General features: G+C 40.0%; 1 protein-coding gene across 1 annotated transcript in view; it reads left to right on the top strand.

Moving 5' to 3' along the window:
* The window catches only part of LOC142197741 (cytochrome P450 3A9-like), a 198,093-nt gene extending 187,912 nt beyond the window's left edge, over nucleotides 1–10,181 (top strand). Inside the window, 7 exon segments of the mRNA XM_075268259.1 lie at nucleotides 2,676–2,722; nucleotides 2,725–2,805; nucleotides 3,068–3,143; nucleotides 4,843–5,003; nucleotides 5,172–5,398; nucleotides 7,831–7,993; nucleotides 10,092–10,181. Of these exon segments, the coding sequence (XP_075124360.1) occupies nucleotides 2,676–2,722; nucleotides 2,725–2,805; nucleotides 3,068–3,143; nucleotides 4,843–5,003; nucleotides 5,172–5,398; nucleotides 7,831–7,993; nucleotides 10,092–10,181 (845 nt within the window).
* Nucleotides 10,182–20,230: the final 10,049 nt, after the last annotated feature.

Genomic DNA, 20,230 nt, shown 5'->3' with positions numbered 1-20,230 from the left:
TGAAAGTTATTCACCCACTTCATTATCGTGTCAAACTTCGGAACACAACCATGATGGCCAACTTTGAAATGATTCCGGAAACGTCTCTGTGTTTGAATGACAGAACGGCCTGTTTCAATAAAGGTGTTTATATCTATCGACCACATCTCCATTGCTACTGAAATGGCGACTCTTGACGAGCAGATACCCCCACTCTTTATCCACCAAGGTTATCCCCACCTTGCGTAGAGTCCCATTCAAATCATCCATACCTCCCTACCTAACCCTGTAGTATCAGTCCCCATTCACACGACGGAATCAATTAGATTTTATACCTTCCCCCGGATTATATTAACATTTCCTACTATGTTTGAGGCAGGTGAGCTACATGACTGGAGTGGGAGGGGAGGAAGGGAGTCCCTAGACCAGTGTTTCCTAAACGTTTCAGACACAGGGCACCACATTCCCAGCGCACCTACTAAATAACAGCGGTACATCAGTAGTGCTCCCACACAGTATACCCAATATAATGCCCCCCAGGTAGATATGGGGAAGTGTCCAGAGTTTGTAACTGAGGTGCAGGGGTATAGGCTCCAGCCAATATCGTAGTCAAACAGCAAGAAGGCCATTCAGGGTATCTTTCTGGGGAGATTGGAGGGAGGGCTTGGAAAGCACATATCTTAGATTTTATTCACTTCTAGATTCCTGGTGGGCACCACGCTTAGTTAACAGTGGCACCATTAGATAATAAAGGTCTGCAAGGGGCAACTGTGGAGCATTGTACCATATAAGGGGCCACTGTGGACACACATTATACTGTGCAGGAGCCACTGTGATGCATATTATACTGTGTGGGGACCACTGTGGTTCATATTATACTGTGCGGGGGCCACTAGGGAGCATTATACTGTACAGGGGTCACTGTGGAGCATATTTTACTGCACAGGGGCCACTTTAAATCAATATACAGTTTATGTATGCATGTATGTGTGCATATATAGCTATTTACCAAATGCCAAAAAAGCATATAGATTGTTGTCCTGAAGCTTTACTGCATTACTGTAATGATGACATATGGAGATGATTACAATATTACAGCCAAAGGAGGTTATTGAGTGAGTGAGAACTTAAAGTGTAAAGATGGCTGCTGAGGGTGTAGTGGGTGGGCTAGGGAAACAGGGAGGGGGTGTGTGAGAAAGGGAGGGGGAGGGAGTGAGACAGGGAGGTGGTTGAGGCATGCGTCATGGTAGTTGTAGTAAAACAAAACAGAAAACTACCCATGTGAACAAATGCAGATGATGCCCGGAGCTTCCAGAGAAACCCTGAAATCACTTAAAACACTGGTAAAGATATTTGAGTGCACTTATTAAACAATTAATAGTACTAACAGACCTTTTTTGAAAAACGTTTATTTTTTTTTTGCTGGAAAACCCCTTTAATTTAATATGTGTACCTTTTAATATGTTTGAATACACTCTGATACGAATTTACAATGTAGAGAATCTAAAAAAAAAAAGAAAAAACAGTGAATGAAAAGGTGTTTCCAAACGTTTGACTGGTACTTCCATGTCACTTCTCTTTCTCTGTGGGAGGGTTTTTAAAAACAAAAAGCGTTGCTGGAAAAATAGTAATAGAAATGCATCAAAGTTTTTCACAAAGCACTTTTCAATTATACCTATAGAGAAACCACTGGTGTTGCCATAGTTATAATTGACATTCTGCGATTTCCAAAACGAAACAGTTTTGGAAATCACAGCGTTTCTGCTGCACATATTTTTCTGCAATGTGTGAAAGGGATTCACTAGAATCCCACCCACTTTGCTGTGACTATAAAATGCTGCAGTTTTTGCCTTAGCCGGGGCCCCACGTTGCGAAAATGCGGCTTTTTGGTTTTACAGTGCCTTCAATGTGGATGGGCTTCTGATTTATCCCATCCACACATTGCAGAAAAAAAATCTGCACTGGAAATGTAGTGATTTTTTTTACGCCTTTTGTAAACGTGTTTTTTGTTTTTTTTTAAATCGCAGCATGTCAATTACACCTAGGCGTAACAGAGGCAGAGAGTCAGCAGAGAAAAACACTAAGGAGTTTCTGTGAAAAACACTGATGAAAAAAACACCATGCTTCCATCACGCTTCTATCACAGTCTTTTCTGCAGCCTTTTTTGGCTGTGGCTCACTATGTAGGGCTTTGTCCTTAATGATTTTTCTATGAAAATTTGCATATAGGAAATGCTCCAGATCCTTATGGAAAAAATTCTGCGTGAACATACTGGTTGAATGAGAAAGGCCTTACAGTACATGGAACTGTCTAAGGGTTGCAGTGTCACATCCTGGTGACATTTGGTTTGGCCAGTGAGCTCATTAGAGCTGTTACTCCTGAGATCCTGGTTGATGGTAACTCACCACCCTATCTTGATTTGCACCTAGCTCTGGCCTTGCTCATGATTCCCAAGGTCTGAGAGAGCCACTTACTGGAGATATCCGTGGAGTACTGTAATGGTTCTGCGTTTCTGTAGGTATAATTGACATGCTGCGATTTTCAAAAACGCAACGTTTCTAACTCGTAGCATTGACAATGCAGATTTATTTTTGTAATGTGTGAGATTAGCCAGAATCCCGTCCACTTTGCAAGTACTGTGAAATGTGCCCTCTTGCAATTTTATCTCATTGTCAACATTTTTTTTTTGCTTTCAGTGCTTTTCCCATTCCTCCGTCGTATTCTTGACCTGCTAAATGTGAACTTTTTTTTCCAAAAGACACCTTGAATTTCTATATGAATGCTGTTACTAGTTTTAAAGAAAAGCGACAGAAGGGAGACCACTCTGTAAGTACACTTGATATGATTAATATTCACACAAAAATGCACATGACCTAAGGGTAAATACTATTATTATTATTATTATATTACTATATTATAATATTATTATTAATAATAATAATAATAATAATAATATTATTAAATACTGGGTTGTAGTTATAGAGAATACCGTGTCTGGATCCAATACTTAATATTACTGATCCTAAAGTAAGTAAGGGAAATAAGATTCATTCTGAAGTCTTTTTCATTCTTTATTTGTAACTACCAGGGTCGTGTGGATTTCCTGCAGCTTATGGTGGATTCTAGAGTAGAAGATGTCATTGGCCTAAACAAGGAGCAAAAAGGTATACACAATTCCATTGCTTCAAATATCTCTTTAGTATCTACAATAGAGAATTACTGTATTTGTTCCAAAAATTATGGAAATGGAAAAATAGGCTCTAATTGTAATTTGACTCTTCCATAGAATTATACATGGAACAAAAAGTGAAATTATATGATGCAGACTTTATTGAAAAATATATGTAATGCACACAATAAAAAATCATCAAAGCTATTGTATACTCAGGGTAAGAATGGACGTTGTTATTTAAATTGAATCACGTTTTTCAAGCCAAAACCAGGTGTAGAAAATAAAGGATGAGAACGTGTAAAGGACAGATAGTGCTTCTCATTATTTGCCTCAAAAATGTATCACAAAACCTCAACAGATGTCCTTACTCTCACATGGATTTCTGGATTTTAACAATCTATATTTCTAAGCTGCAGTAAATTGGCATGATCACTACATAGCGTATGGAGCTGTGAGTCTGCAATTTTAATCTTGCAGTTTGTGTCTTATGTATAATTCTGTAGGAGAGATCCATACCCATATGTTGTAATGTCTAATTTAGCACTGAACAATACTTTGAAAAGCTGAGATCTAAAATGATTCTTCAATGAGATGATTTGTTACTTGATGGCCTGTTTACTAGTACAGGTCTTTCAACTTTTCTGCTCATACACGCAGTAGCCTGTCTTCATCCAAACTCATCTACTATGTGACTATGCAACTATTTTGTACATGCTCACATCAGTGTTTTGCACTCCTACTTATATCCAACATACATATTTTGTGAGATTATGTTGTTTCACTATTATACATTCTGGTATTTGAATACTTGCCAGCAGTCCTGAATTTGTTGGGACTGTCCAGCAAATCAGGTTTGTAGGTTCTACAAAGAGGTAGAGTATGTATTTGGTTATTGAATGTTCTGCTGATCATAACAAATCATTCCCTGCAAACAGCCAAAAACATCTTAAAGGCAGTATGAAGTAAAAATGCTCCCAAACCAATAATAGTGCCCTGTTGGAGCCTTTAAAGAGGACCTTTCACGTCCTCGGGGCACATGCAGTGTAATACACCGCATTTCCCATTCTCTGCCCCCCGCTGAAGAGCTATCGGTTCCGTTACCATAGCTCTTCAGTATCAGAAGGGCGTCAGTCAGAAACGCCCTTCCTCACAGTAACATCTATTGTCCTGTACTGTGAGAGAGGGCGTTCCTTACTGCCCAGTCATGATGCTGAGCGGTGATGATCCCCCCCCCCAGTTCTCGTCTATGGACGATTACTACCAGGAGTAGGGGAGGCGTTCCTCACCGCTCAGCATCATGTCGCACTGTCGGATTTCTAGTGGTGTATTATACCACATGTTCCCCGAGGACGTGAAACATACCTTTCTTTTTCTGGCTATAAACAGATGAAGCAATGCAGAAATAACTTTTGGTATATGCAAATCAACTCCGATATTTGGCATTGCTCTGACTCTCCGATAACTGCTCTGATCTAGCCTCTGTTCACATCACAGTTGACTGCAGGCAAATCTGGCAAATCAGGCCCAACCCTGATGCACTTACAGTCTGATTTCCATATCCATAAAGAGATGCATTGCTTCATTGTTTTATGGCCACATAGGCATGTTTTCCACATTCGGCACTGCTATAGGTTTGGGAGGCATCTTGGACCAGACAGGCTCATTTTAACAAAGACTTATCTCCTTTACAGCACTGACAGATACAGAGATTATGGCTCAGTCTGTTGTTTTTATACTGGCTGGATACGAGACCACAAGTTTGACATTAACTTACTTGCTTTATAATTTGGCCACCCACCCTGATGTTCAGAAGAAACTGCAGGAGGAGATTGACTCATATCTTCCTGATAAGGTAAGGGTATGATAGTTGTAAACGTGATGTATTCTGTGTCTATGTTGGTATCATTACTTGTGCTATTGATAGATTTTTTTTATATCAGGGCTACATACAACTAGTCCTACATTTTAGTTGCATTGAATATCTTGATGTCATTATATAATTCATTTTATCTATTCTCAGGCTAGTCCTACATATGACATATTGATGAAGATGGAATACCTAGATATGGTTATTCAGGAGACTCTCCGTATGTACCCTCCAGCAGGAAGACTAGAGAGAGTTTCAAAGCAAACTGTTGAGATTAATGGTGTCACCTTCCCAAAAGGAGCAGTCTGCATGATTCCAGCATACATGTTGCACTATGACCCTGAATTCTGGCCTGAACCTGAAGAATTCCATCCTGAGAGGTAATTTAAAGCCATTTAAGGTCGGGGCCTCACGTAGCGTAAACACTGTGATTTGGCCGCAGTGGAAATGCTGGCTAATCTAGCTAATCCCATCCACACATTGCAGAAAAATATCCGCAACGGAAATGCTGTGATTTCAAAGACATTCACGTATTTATAAATTACAGAATATCAATTATTTGTATGGAAATCTGGTGGTTTCTGTATAGATATAATAGGGGCAGAAAGTCCGAAGAGGAAAACGCTGAGAACTTTGTATGAAAATCGCTGGGGAAAAACATGCAATGTGTTTCTACCATGGTCTTCTCAGCATCGCTTTTTGGTTGCGCACAACTACCGGGGGCTTCAGCCTAACTAGAATAATTGCAGTCTTCAAACTAATGAATCATAACAAGGTCCACTAGAAAATTAATTTCCAACCGTGAATTACAGAAAAAGATGTTATGCTTTATGTTGTCTGCTCGGGTTATGTATATAGATTTTTATACCTTGAACAGTACATATTTATTTCTAAGGTCATTTGCAACAGGTTTTTTTCCTATTGACATATGAACAAGTTCAATCATAGATTCTGACTCAAAAGGAATGTATCAACAATTTTTTTATTTCTTCATTAAAAAGAGGTAACAAAATACATTACTTTTTTCTAAACTGTTTATAATTTATTTTTTTTGTACAAAATTATGGTGCCTGCCGTCTTGCCTGAGGTCAAATAATCCAAGAAGATAAAGTTAGGTGACTGGTTGTTGATGTTGATGCTTGGTATACTTTTGTAAGTTTGGGATCTGTGTGCTTGCCGCCAGATCTCTTTTTTACTGCACAGCGCTTGCAATTGTGTTTGGTATTGCATTTGGGAGGGGGGTGTCCCAATCCGGACTCCCCCAGACGGAATACAAATGCAGATGTGAGCGAGGGGTACATCACACATCTCTTCTGTATTCCCTGTGAAATCTATGGTGGCGGCCATTTTAGCTCATCTAAGATGAGTCGTAATTTGTTTGGTTTCGTTAAAAAAAAAACTATTTGGAATAAACGGCTCCCGACTAAATGGTTTGTCCATCTCTGCTCAGTGGTGAAGCACTGTTGACTTTTAGCACTTGAGTCTTAGGTTTTAATCTTGCCATAGACAACATCTACATGGAGTTGGTATACCCTCATTGTGCTTGCTTGAGTTTCCTCCCACACTCCACAAGACATACTCAAGGAATTTAGACTGTAAGCCCTACTTGGCAATGTCTGTAAAGTTCTGCAGAATATTTTGGTGCTATATAAGTAGGCAAAATATATAATAGGAATGTATTGTAATTAATACATGATTGAAGAAATCTAGTGCATCCAAATTGAACAATGTTTTAAATATTAATATTATTATAATGATAAGACCAATACTTTGATACGTTCTAAATATTTTCCAAAATCCTATTAGTGCTCATGCACATTGCATCATAGTTTTGTATGGTATCATTCAAATGTATATGGCCTCTTTCTGTCAGAGTTGAACATTGTGGCATGCTCCACAAATCCTGTATATACAGAGTTTTTCTTCTCTAGAGCAACCTAAATGTGGTAAGAAAAGCTCCACACTTAAGGCACAAAGGCTGAATGGCAGTACACAAAGAGTGTGCACTTTGTGCTAGGGAAATGTATGGATCATGTGTGCGTGGGAGTATAAACTCTGTGTGTCACACATATCCATATTGTTATTTATTCACCGTTTATCAGATTGTTTTCTGCTCTTTAAAGGAAGTTTGTCACCAGGAAACCAGCTATCAGACAAGTCACAGAGCATTGTCAGGGACATTAGGTTCAGCAGCACCATATCTTTAGATGGTTTAGCAAATGCACCATTACCTTGAACAGCTGCTTTAAGTGATATGCAAATGAAGTTGAAGTGGAATGGGCTGCCAGAGCCACCAGGGGGTCCATGTGTAAGCCTCCCCGATAAACTTGATTGACAGCCTTTTCCTATTCTACAATTATAATTCTGCACATGCACTTTCCATTTACTGGTTGTGTCATTTTGCTGTTGACTATCTAAAGATATGTGCAGCATAAAGTTCCCTGCAATGTAATGTGGCTAGTTTGATATTGAGTTTCCTTTAAACATAATGTAATATTTACATATAAAAAACATTTACAGTTATATGAAGGATTTGTGCACAGTCATTCCTGTTAAGGTTGATGCAACTTACTGTATTTATACAAAGGGTAATACAGACGCTGGGTAACGTAGCTCTTTTCGGTCTTTGTTCAGGTTTCCTTTGTCTAATATTACATTTTGTTTAAAGTTTAGAAAACCATTCTGTGTAAAAAGGCATATTATAAGTAATATTATGTTAAGTGATAATGGGAAGAGGGAATAAACTTATTATTATAACAATGATGATTTATATTCCAAGAATAAGATTATTTATTCTTTTTACAATTTTCAGATTCAGTAAAGAAAATAGAGAAAACCACACACCATACACCTTTCTGCCTTTTGGAGATGGACCAAGGAACTGTATAGGCATGAGATTTGCTATGTTGAGTATGAAAGTAGCCATCACAGCCATCCTTCAGCACTTTACTTGCCAACCATGTAAAGAAACATTGGTGAGCAAATACAGTCAATATTTATTGCTTTATTACATTGGTCTAAAAAAACAAAAAACTTGAGAGTCTTCAGTAGTTGATACCTTTTTTAATGGCTAACTAATAATGATGGTAGATTACAACGTTTTGAAGTTCTCGGCTTCTTCTTCAGGTATATCTAAAAACAATTTCTGAAGGATGCATTCAGAAATTGTTTTTAGATATACCTGAAGGTGATGAAAAATAACAAACAGTTATATTCACCTACATCTCTTGGGCATCCTTGCGTTGCTCTGCTATCACCATCTGGCTTCCTCTTCAGGTCTGCAGCTGACTTCACATGTCCCTGATGTCACCATTGAGACTTGTGATTCACGTGGTCACGTGGGGCATGGTGATGTCCGGAATACGGACATACCTCTCCTGTGCAGGTTTCCATTGGAAAGGGGCCATGTTTCCATTAGTGATGTGGCAGGGCATGACTGGATTTGAGGGATCAGGCTCTCAGGGAGCCCCTTTGGGGATGGGGCCTTGGACAATTGTCCAGTCTGCCCTTCCCTAATGCTGATCCTGAATGCAGTTGAAGTTAATATTTGTAATACTGTTTATTAAAGAAAATGGTCAGTTTCTTTACTTATTAACCTCTTTCTGCCACGGATCAAATGTACAACAGAAGTCTATGGAAAAGGGAGGAAGGGGAGAGTTCCTCAATAAACAGAGACGTCCAAACTATAGAGAGACAGCTCTCTTTCACAACATAGCTGTGTTATCAGAAATTAATATCCAGCCTTCTTCTGACAGAAATGACACATTTAATGCTTAAAAAACAAAAGAGACACCGAGCACACTATATAGCGTAGAATGTCTGATAAATTTTGGTGGAAATAACCAGAAGACGTAAAAATATGGACCAAATGGCCTCTCACCTGATGAGGTTGTGACAATCGCTCACAACTACGTTTGGGGTTTACCGTCAGGTAGAGGAGGCAGCACGTCTGATGGACACCGGCCAAGGCTGGGGAAGAAAGCGTTTTCAATGAGATGGAAAGACGGCGCTCTCAGGTCACAACATGATTTTATTGAATAAGACAATGATGCACAATTGTCTTATTCAATAAAATCCTGTTGTGACCTGAGAGCGCCGTCTTTCCATTTCATTGAACACACATTTAATGCTTAGATGGCTACATATTTCTGTCACTCTCCTTCTCCTCCCATCTCCATGGACATCATTGTAACGTGACACTGCTTGTGTATGGATGTATCACTGAGGGGTAATTACTCAAAGAAAATGTATTCACTGAAGGAGTAATAAAATAAAACTTAACTTTTAATAATGATGTTTAAAATAGGATTCTAAAATCACCCACAACCTGTATACTCATGGTGCTCAGGGGTAGGTAGATTAGAGGTATGTCCATGTAGTAAGGGCCATACTATTGATAATTGCCTCCACTATCCCTGTTGCACCACTACACACCCCTAGATACAAGCAGGGGTTAAACTTGTATAGTCAGTAGCTTAGTTTTAGCTCGGACCTGATTGCAAGTACGGCTGGACTATTCCTAGCATCCTAGCCATTAATGTTTTAGCAGAGCTAAAACGGGCTAAAGAGGTGTGTAGTGGTGCAACAGGGATAGTGGAGGCAATTATCAATAGTATGGCCCTTACTACATGGACATACCTCTAATCTACCTACCCCTGAGCACCATGAGTATACAGGTTGTGGGTGATTTTAGAATCCTATTTTAAACATCATTATTAAAAGTTAAGTTTTATTTTATTACTCCTTCAGTGAATACATATGCTTGTGTATGGAGTACAAAATCACTAAGATAAATAAAGGTGGAAGTATGGTAATAGTAATAACACAAGGACTTTTCTTTAGTGAAATTTTTGTTGTTTGTTTTGTTGATTTCTTGTTGGTTCTACATACGGTATTCCTGTTATCAAAATCAGGCAACAAATACATGGTTTACTTATGAAAATGTATATAAGGCCATCAAAAATATATATTCAAACATATGTCCGTAAAGAGAGAGAATGCCAAACAAAAGAAATATATGATATCAGAGTTTTATTATTCTGACATCTTATTGTATTTTATTCTGTTTACTAGATCCCAATGGAGTTGAGCACTCAAGGTTTCTTACAGCCAAAAAACCCAATTTTCCTGAAATTTGTGTCCCGGACTACAACAAATGAGTGAGCAGCAGGATACAGATGAACTCACACCGCATATGTAGTCTAGGCTACGTCTGTTTATATTTTGTGATTTTACAATTAGTTAAATGAAGCTAAAATGAAATGCATTTAAGATTTAATGTTTAATGTTAACTGTGAGAAAGAGTTCAACTGGAGGGATGAAGTAGTAAGTTCCAAAGAGACAGCCTGACTAAGGTCTCTGAGTACTTTGCAGAGAATGCTGCAACTACAAAGGGACATGCTAGAGATGAGGTGGCTGCAATGGGCTCTAGTTCAGCCCCTATGAAATGTATTTTGAAGAAGTAGGTCGATATGGCACTAAAGAACAATGTGGTCTTCAGTGTGTTACAGACTTATGGACTTTGAGATATAGGACGAGAGGACTAAATATGTGTGTCAGTGGTTGTGTCTGGTACCAAGCTTGCATCTGGAGGGAGGTCCCCTTTATAATTATCATCTTCTGCACTGGTTGCACCAGGATCGCAGCCTTGAAGTTACTTGAAATTGGACACATTTAATCTAAAAGACATCTTACTATTAATGAAAACATGTGACATCATTAAACTCTTCAAAAAGCTATACAGACCTGGAATGAGTTTCTTGGATTAACCAACTACCCCTCACATAACTCCCTGAATATCCCCCAAAACAATTCAAATTCCAATACATATAGCAGACAAGATTTCTCCTACTGGAAAGATCTAGGCATGTCCACCACCACCACCACTTCACCACCAGCACTTTTCAGATTTAACCTGGAAATACAACATAAATTAACTTGACTTTTACAAATTCCTTCTCTTAAAGGGGTATTCCCATGAACATAATCATATCTATACTTCTAGATAATTAAAAGTTAAACATTTTTCCAAATATTAGTAGTTAAAAATTCTGCAGAGTTTTAAAGATTTTCTCTAATCATCTTAGTGGTGACAGTCTGTTGTCTTGATCGGTTGCCAATGGATATGACCACCAATGCAGAAACTTTCTGTGGTCTGAGACTTGTCAGGAACCCAGCAATGATTTATTTACTGTAGCTGGGTTATCAGGCAGGAACACTACAGAAGATATCCCAGCCACAATAAGGATATCATGGCTGATTTTCTGATGTTAGAAAGTTCCTGCACTCATGGTCGTATCCACTGGCAACCGATTAAGACAACAGACTGTGACCACAAGATATTTAGAGAAAATCTTTAAAATTATGTAAAATATTTAATTACTTATATTTGCAAAAATGTTTAACTGTTGATTGGTATGTATATGGGAATACCTCTTTAAAGGGATTGTCCCATCTCAAGGATCCTATCTATAGGGCTAGTTTATGTGGATTTAAGACTTTTCCTAGATGCATTGCTTTATCAAAACTGCTTTTTCCGGACGCTATCTTTATTTATTCACTTCATTGTTTACACTCTGTTTCCATGACCATGGGCCTGGTGATGAGCTTATCTCCTCAGTCCACAAGTGACATAGCTCTCTGCTCTCAGGGAGGGGGGCTGAGTCTGTATTTCTGAGCTGTTTATGTCTCTGCCACAGACAAGTAAAGGAGCTCCTGCTCTCAGATAGGGGAGGAGGGAGGTGAGTGTTCCTGCTAGTATTTCTAAGCTGTCTATCTCTTGCTCTTCCAGATATCAGTCGGTTTAATCGAATTTTGCTGATAAGGGCTAAGATAAGGAGTCGTTACCTCTGTATGTAAGCAAAGACCTAAAATGAGTTTATTGCAATCAAATCCAGCTTTGCTACATCAGTTTACTGATTGCAAACATACTGCTATGAATAGAGCTAAGCAGAGCAAGTGGAACCCCACCCACCAATGTACCGAGAAAACCAGGAAGTGAAGAGAGCACACAGCATGCAGGTTGCTGAACAAGCCAGTTGGTAATACCCCTTTAAAGGGGTTGTCCCATCACAAGGATCCTATCTATACTGCTTGTTAATGTGGATGTAAGAATTTTCCTAAATACACTGCTTCAGCAAAACTGCTTTGTTTGTCCACTATCTTATTTTATTCAATTCATTGTGGCCACAGCCTTGACTTATCTGCTCAAAAGTCAAGTGATGTATCTACCTGCTCTCAGGGGGGAGGGAGGAGGGGCTAAGTGCACGGGAGCGAGCCTGTGTATCTAGCTATTCCTGTGTCTACACCACGTGACCTAGCTTCCTGTTAGCAGATAGGGGAGAGGAGCTGCTTTCATTTCTTCTGTTCTCCCAGTTATCAGGCTAGCTAACTCATTTGTGTTCATTATGGCAGAGACAGGCAGTCTCTGTATGTAACACAGAATGGAGTTGCTGCTGCCTGTACTTCATAGTCCAATATGGGTGGGCGGAGCTACACATGAATTTGGGGGCGGAGCTAAACAGCAGGTTGCATGTGAAACCCCGCCCACCAAATGATGCAAGAAACCAGGAAGAAAGAAGATTTTACAGCAGTAAAGACTGGTGAGTATGCAATGTGGGAATACCCCTTTAAGTTCAATATTAAGAAAATTTCCATATTTTCAAATAACAATACCGAGTGCAACATCCTTACAAAACCAAATTGAATCCATATGGGGAATAAGTAACTTCTATCAGGTCCTCTCCTCCCTGCCACCTCATGTCTTTCCAAACCATATCCTAAAATGGCAAAGAGACTTAAAGGGGCTCTATCAGCAAAATCATGCTGCTAGAGCCCCACATATGCATGCATAGCCTTTAAAAAGGCTATTCAGGCACTGTAAAAGTTAAATTAAACTACCCCCCCATTTTAAAATAATAACTTAAAAAAGAATAGGCGGGGAAGAAGAAGACGGCGCACCCTGAATGCCCGCCCAGGGTGCACGTTCCGTAAGTAGAGAACATTCTTTTTTAAGATATTATTTTAAAACGGGGGGGTAGTTTAATTTAACATTTACGGTGCCTGAATAGCCTTTTTGAAGGCTATGCACACATATGTGGAGCTCTAGCAGCATGATTTTGCTGATAGAGCCCCTTTAACCCCTTCCCGACATGCGCCGTAATAGTACGGCGCGTGTCGGGTCTGTAACTATGGCGACCGCCCGGGAGCCGGGCGGCCGTCATAGCCGCCGGGTGTCTACTGCTTTAAGCAGTAGACAACCGGCTCTAATGCCTCCGATCGGTCCCCGGACCGATCGTAGGCATTAACCCCTCCGGCACTGCTGTCAAAGGCGCCGGAGGCGCCACTTTCCCGGCGGCGCATGGGCGCCGACATTTTGGCAGGGATCGCCGGCTCCTGGAGCATGCTCCAGGGCCGACGTCATGTTGCCATGACAGCCGGGAGCCTTGTTAAAGGCTCCCAGCTGGTCTGCAAATTCTCTCTTTTGCAGGCTGGTCTATGCAGCCTGCAAAAGAGATGATGATTTTTTTGCAATGCATTAGCATTGTAATGCATTGCATTAGTGATCAGACCCCCTGGGATTCAACACCCCTAGGGGGTCTAATAAATGCAAAAAAAAATTAAAAAAAAAGTAAAAAAAAATATAAAAAGTATTAAAAGTTCAAATCACCCCCCTTTCCCTAGAACAAATATAAAAGTAGTTAAAAACTGTGAAACATATACATATTAGGTATCCCCGCGTCCGAAATCGCCCGCTCTATCTATAAAAATATTTTTCCTGTTTGGTAAACGCCGTAGCAGGAAAAATAGTCAAAAGTGCCAAACCGCCGTTTTTTCACTGTTTTGATTCTGATAAAAATTTGAATAAAAAGTGATCAAAGCAATAACATTTCCCGAAAATGGTAGAACTAAAAAGTACACCCGGCCCCGCAAAAAAAGACGCCCTATGCATCCCCGTACACCTATGTATAAAAAAGTTACGGCCGTCGGAATATGGAGACTTTAAGAAAAAAAATTTTTTAACACCTTTTTGGAATTTTTTTTAGGGGTCAAAATGTAAATAAAACTATATAAATTTGGTATCCCTGGAACCGTACCGAAACACAGAATATAGGGGACATGTCATTTTGGCTGCACAGTGAACGCCGTAAAACCAAAGTCCGTAAGAAAGTCGCAGAAATGCATTTTTTCTTCAAATCCACCCCATTCAGATTTTTTTTCCTGCTTCCCAGTACATTATATAGAATAAACAATGGTAGCATCATGAAGAAAAATTTGTCCCGCAAAAATTAAGACCTCATATGGCTCTGGGAGCGGAGAAATAAAAAAGTTATGGGGTTTAGAAGGAGGGGAGTCAAAAGAAAAATGAAAATCAAAAAATGCCATCGGCGGGAAGGGGTTAAAGGGGTTATCGAGTTTCCAAAAATCATCTGCAAATACATTCACCTCAGTCCTAAATACTCACTATTTCCTTGTGCAGCCTTTTTTTTTTTTTCTTGCTTTATTTTACTTGAGACTCCTTGTATCACTGTTATTTACTTGAAGTGAAACTGTGAAGAAACTACATTTTCCATTATGCACCTGCCTGCTCTGATTCCCTGTGTTTGCTGCTCACAGGTGTTGGGTGAACTTTCAAGCAAAACAACACAGCACCATGTGACCTCAGATGTGGGAGTCATTTATTATTTGTGATTTCTTTGCAGGGAGAGCGGAGAATGGAGGGGTAAAGAGAGAGTGAGAGCAGGTGGATGAATTATGGGAAATGTGGTTTGTTCACAGATTCACTGCATGTAAATAAGGGTGCCTTCACACGGAGTTTACGCTCCGTGTATTCTGTCTATGCTCCGTGTATTCTGTCCATATTACACGTGTAAAAATACACGTGTAAAATGTAGTTAGCCTTTGCGTTCGATGGCTTTTTCATATAACGCGTGTCTTTTTGCGCGCGCAAAAAGACACGCGTTATACGAAAAAGCCATTGAACTCAATGGCTAACTACATCTTACACGTGTATTTTTACACGTGTAAAATGGACAGAATACACAGAGCGTAGACAGAATACACAGAGCGTAAACTCTGTGTGAAGGCACCCTAGCAGTGATCTACCTGTATTTTTTAAATAAATTTTAGCCCACAGGTGATCTCCCCCCCTCTTAATCACATTAATTGCATATTGTTTACCCTCTTTGTTTCTCATACCTATGTCTTAAAATGTTTTTACACCACTTGTTATATATTTAATTGTTACAATATATACCATCTATGTATAAGTAATCTTTTCAATAGAATTGTATTGATATACTGTATATGTATCTACTATATACCAAATCCAAATAAAAACTAATGAAACAGAAATGGAACATATTTTATGTGACCCAATGTCCATGTTTTGATGTAATTATTGTACCTTTGACCTCAGTGACTTGCAAGCATTCAGGTGAGTTTGATATGCAAAGGCCTATTAACCCCTTAAGGACCAGGCCATTTTTTGGTTTCGCATTTTCGTTTTTCCCTCCTCACATTTCAAGAGCCATAACTTTTTCATTTTTCAGTTCACAGAGTCACATGATGGCTTATTGTTTGCGGGACAAATTGTACTTTGTAATGGCATCATTCAATATGCTGTGCAATGTACTGGGAAGCTGGAAAAAAATTCAGAATGAGGTGCAATTGGAGAAAAAATGCATTTGCGCCATTTTCTTATGGGTTTAATTTTTACAGCGTTCACTGTTTGGTACAAATGACATGTTACCTGTGTTCTACGTGTAAGTACGAACGCGGTGATACCAAATTTATATAGTATTTGAAATGTTTTGATACTTTTAAAAAAATGATAAACTTTGCAAAATAGAAAAAAATTTTTTTGTCATCATGTTCTAACACCTGTAACTTTTTCATATTTCCATGTATGGAGCTGGTTGTGGTGTCTTTTTATGCGAGACAAGATGACGTTTCTATTGATACCATTTGGGGAAAGATCTGATGGTTTGATCACTTTTTATTCAATTTTTTATAGGAGGCAAAGTGTTGAAAAAACCGCTTTTTGGCTGTTTTTATTTTTTTTGCCGCTACGCCATTCGCAGTACGGGATAAATGTTTTAATATTCTAATAGTTCGGGCATTTTGGAGCGCGGGGATACCTAATATGTTTATGTTTAATGTTCTTTAATTACTTTAATAGCTAATCTAGGGAAAGGGGGGTGATTTGAACTTTTATATTTTTTTTATTTTTTTAATACTTTTAAAAACTTTTTTTTTTCTTCTGTTACATTTATGATCAGACCCCTTAGGTACCTTGAAACCTAGGGGGTCTGATCGCTCATACTATTCACTGCAATACTACAGTACTGCAGTGAATAGCAGAATCCCAGCACTTCTATTAGACGATGCCTCTGGCATCGTCTAATAGATCTAGTGCAGAGACAAGCCTGGAAGCCTTCAATAGGCTTCCGGCTGTCATAGCAACCGATCACCGCCCTCATGTGACGTTCAGGAGGGCGGCGATCGGGGAAACATGGCGGCGCCCATGCCGCCTGCGCTGTTTACACGCTGCGGTCGCGTTTGACCGCAGTGTGTAAAGGGTTAACAGCAGCGATCGGCTCGGGCACCGACCGCTGCTGTTATTGGCAGGTCCTGGCTGTATTATACAGCCGGCATCTGCCGTGTATGGAGCGAGCTCAGCGTGTGAGCTCGCTCTATACATCCCCATGCGACCCATGACGTACAGTTACGTCAAGGGTCGCTAAGGGGTTAAAGAGTGAAATTTCTGGTGGAGTAAGAGTGTGGCATAGCCCTGTGTTGTCTAAGGAACTTGTACAGCTCTTGTTGCATGATATTCTTCTCCATTGACCTGTGACCAGTAAGGTTTCTATTTTCATGTATGTGAAGCTAAGATGAGTTGCAAAAGTCTGTAACATTGAAAGGAGGACCATTGTTGGTCTTTCCTGTTTCAGGTATGCTGTACGCTAAAAAGATCTTTTCCAACTTTGGTATAACAGCTCTTGCAGATGTTGTTGAAATGGGTTCAATAACTGGAAACATCTGTTGCCATCTAAAGGGGGCAGGGATCTATGAGGTACTGCTAGCACCTAAGGGGGGGCAGAGGTCAATGGGGTACTACTGGCATCTAAGGGGGGCAGGGATCCATGGGGTGCTGCTGGCATCTAAGGGGGATGGGGTCTGTAGGGTGCTGCTGGCATCTAAGGGGGGAAGGGGTCATTGCGGTGCTGCTGACATAAATGGAAAGGTCCAAAGGTCCTTGGGGTGCTTCGGACATCTAAAGAGCCCCCTCTGGCATCTAAAGGGGGGCCAGTGGTCCTTTAGGTGCTTCTGGCATGTTATTGGAGCAGGTTTTCTTTGGGTGCTGTTGGCATCTAAGGGGGTGCTGCTGGCATGGATAGTGGGCAGGGTTAGACAACTCGTTTAGTTAACACCTGCAGTCTATAACCAGAACATGCTGGAGAAGATAATGGCCCCATGACGACACTTGTAAGCCCTAGCCCAAGATATCTGACATGCACATTTGCCTCATTTAAATAAAAATAAAGTCTAGTGATGTAGTGAGTTACGCTAGGTTCACACCTGCGTTCTTCTTTCCGTTCTGTGCTTTCCGTCTTCTGCATGCCAGAAGACGGAAAGCACAGACCAGGTCTGGCCGTGAGCGGCAGTCAGCGTTTTATGCTCTCCGCCGCGAAACCGGATTTTTTTTATCCGGACACAGAGCACTGCATGTCCGACTGAGTCCGGATTATAAAACCCGGTTTTGCGGTGGAGAGCATAAAACGCTCACCGCCGCACATCTCTCTCACCCATTCAAATGAATGGGTGAGAGAGACTCCTGCAGGTTTCCGTCTCCTGCCTCTGTTTTAGGCAGGAAACGGAAACCTGCATAACGGAGTTCACAACGCTGATGTGAACGAGCCCTTAGCAGCAATGATAAAAGTTACATTACTAAGTCACCTTGAGTCAATGCATTGTGACTAGAAAGGACTGATGTAATGCCTTTGGACTTTGGACATTGCGTTTTCAGATAGTGAAAAACCTGTATTCATGTCACTCAACCTATATATGTCCTAGAAATAATCTCTGTTCTTTATGCTTTCTGAAAACCATAAAGAGTATATTGTACAAAGGCAACATCTTGCAATAAAGTTACAACATTTCTAAGGGTAGGTTCACATATGTCAATTTCATCAGTATCAGCTTTTTTGTCCTTTAGTCATTACAACTGAAGGCACGTTCACAACTGCGCCTGGTCTCCATTTTAGGCAATCCGGTGGATTTCCGTCTTCTGCCTGGGAAACTGGACAGGAGACGGAAACCCGGCATTCAGTTTTCAAACCCATTCACTTGAATGGGTTTGCAAAGTGTCCGCCCGTGAGCGTCTTCTGCCTCTACGACAAAACCGGCTTTTTTAACTGGACACAAAGTCAGACATGCGGGACTTTGTGTCTGGTTTAAAAAAACGATTTCGCAGTGGAGAGGCACAAGACGCTCATGGGTGGACACTTTGCAAACCCTTTCAAGTGAATGGGTTTGAAAACTGACTCCCGGGCTTCTGTCTCCTGTCGAGTTTCTCAGTCAAAAGATGGAAACTCGCAAAGCGGAGATAGGGGTGCGGTTGTGAACCCACCCTGAGGCTAAAATGATGTAAAAATGCGTCAGTTGTCATTAGGTTTTTTTCACAAATTTCTACTCCAAAACCATCATTTGTCATAAGTTGGCATCAGTGTTTACCACCAGGTTTTTACTATCACTTTTTACTTTTAGGATTAGTTATAGCTGTATAGTACAACCCTCTTGGCCCTTACCTGAGAAACGAACCCCTGATGCAGTGTGCTGGAGACTCGGGAGATGGCAACAGTGTCATGACGTCCAAAAACCAATCCGTTGAAATCTGTGGGCCAAAAAACAAATAACTCTCCCTCCCTTTTGTGCCTGCTTGTGTGCCCAAATATCAGTTTATACCCAGATATGACATTAGGTACATTATCCTGGGTGTCATACATGTGGGCATAAAACTGCAATGCGGGCACACAGCAAGGCACAGAAGGGAAGGTGCACTATGCGGCTTTTGGAGCGCAAATTTAGATGTTTGGGATCTGACGCCATGTCATGTTTGCAGAGTTTCTAAGGTGCCAAAAAAGTGGATTCCCCGAAGGATTGGTCCCATTGTGAAGACTGCACCCCTCAAAGAATTAATCAGGAGGCGTAGTGAGGATTAGTATTCCAGATATGAATGCAGAGTGGATGGTGAAGTGTGAATATGTAATCTGTGAATCGGAAACACCAAATTTCCTCCTATTTCCCCAGTAGCTATGATTGGGGGGGCGGGGGGTCATTCTGGGAGTCATTTCTGGTGTCTTTTTCCTCATAAGCTCTAAATCTGGGGTGTCCCCTGATATTCGCTCACACAGCTTATATATTCCCCTCCTGCTGTATCCAGTTTTGTTCTAATGATTTGACGATTTTTGAGGTTTTTGTCTTCACATTGTTAGATGCTATATTTTCTTTATTTTTCTGGTGATGTGGCCATATAGGGGTTGTTGTTTGCAGAATGAGATATATTTTGTAATTACACCAGTTTTGGGCGCCTATAACTTATTTAATACATTTTATCAACTTCTTTTTAGTGTATTATAAAAAAACCCATCAATTCTGGCATTGCGTTTTATATTTTAAATCTTTCACCATGCAGCGTACAGCATAAGTAACGTGTTAACTTTATTCTGCGGGTCAGTACGATTACGGCGATACCTCATTTATATTATTTTTTATGCGATACTAATTCTGCAGAACCAAAACCCATTTGGGGAATGAAATCAATTATTTTTGCATCGCCATCTTCTGAGATACATAACATTTTTATTTTTCAGTTGACAGAGTTGGTTGAGGGCTTATTTTTTGCGGGACAACCTGTGCTGTTTATTGGTACTGTTTTGGGGTACATATGACTTTTTGATCACTTTTTATAGCATACTTTGCAAGGTAAGATGGCAAAAAATTACTACTTCACAGTGTAGGTTAAATATTGTTTCAGTTTTATTGTACAAGTTGTTACGGTTGCGATGATATCAAATATGTATTGTTCTTATTAAATTTTCAGTTGTTTTTTTTATAAAATTCATTTTGTATTGGAAAAGGGAATTATTGGGGCTTTATAACTTTATTCATTTTTTATACAAGCTTTATTTATTTTTTAAACGATTTTTAAT

The sequence above is a fragment of the Leptodactylus fuscus genome, chromosome 3, assembly GCF_031893055.1.
Source record: "Leptodactylus fuscus isolate aLepFus1 chromosome 3, aLepFus1.hap2, whole genome shotgun sequence".
NCBI lineage: Eukaryota > Metazoa > Chordata > Amphibia > Anura > Leptodactylidae > Leptodactylus > Leptodactylus fuscus.
The sequence above is the reverse complement of the archived record's forward strand: the minus strand, read 5'-3'. Positions and strand labels throughout refer to the sequence as shown.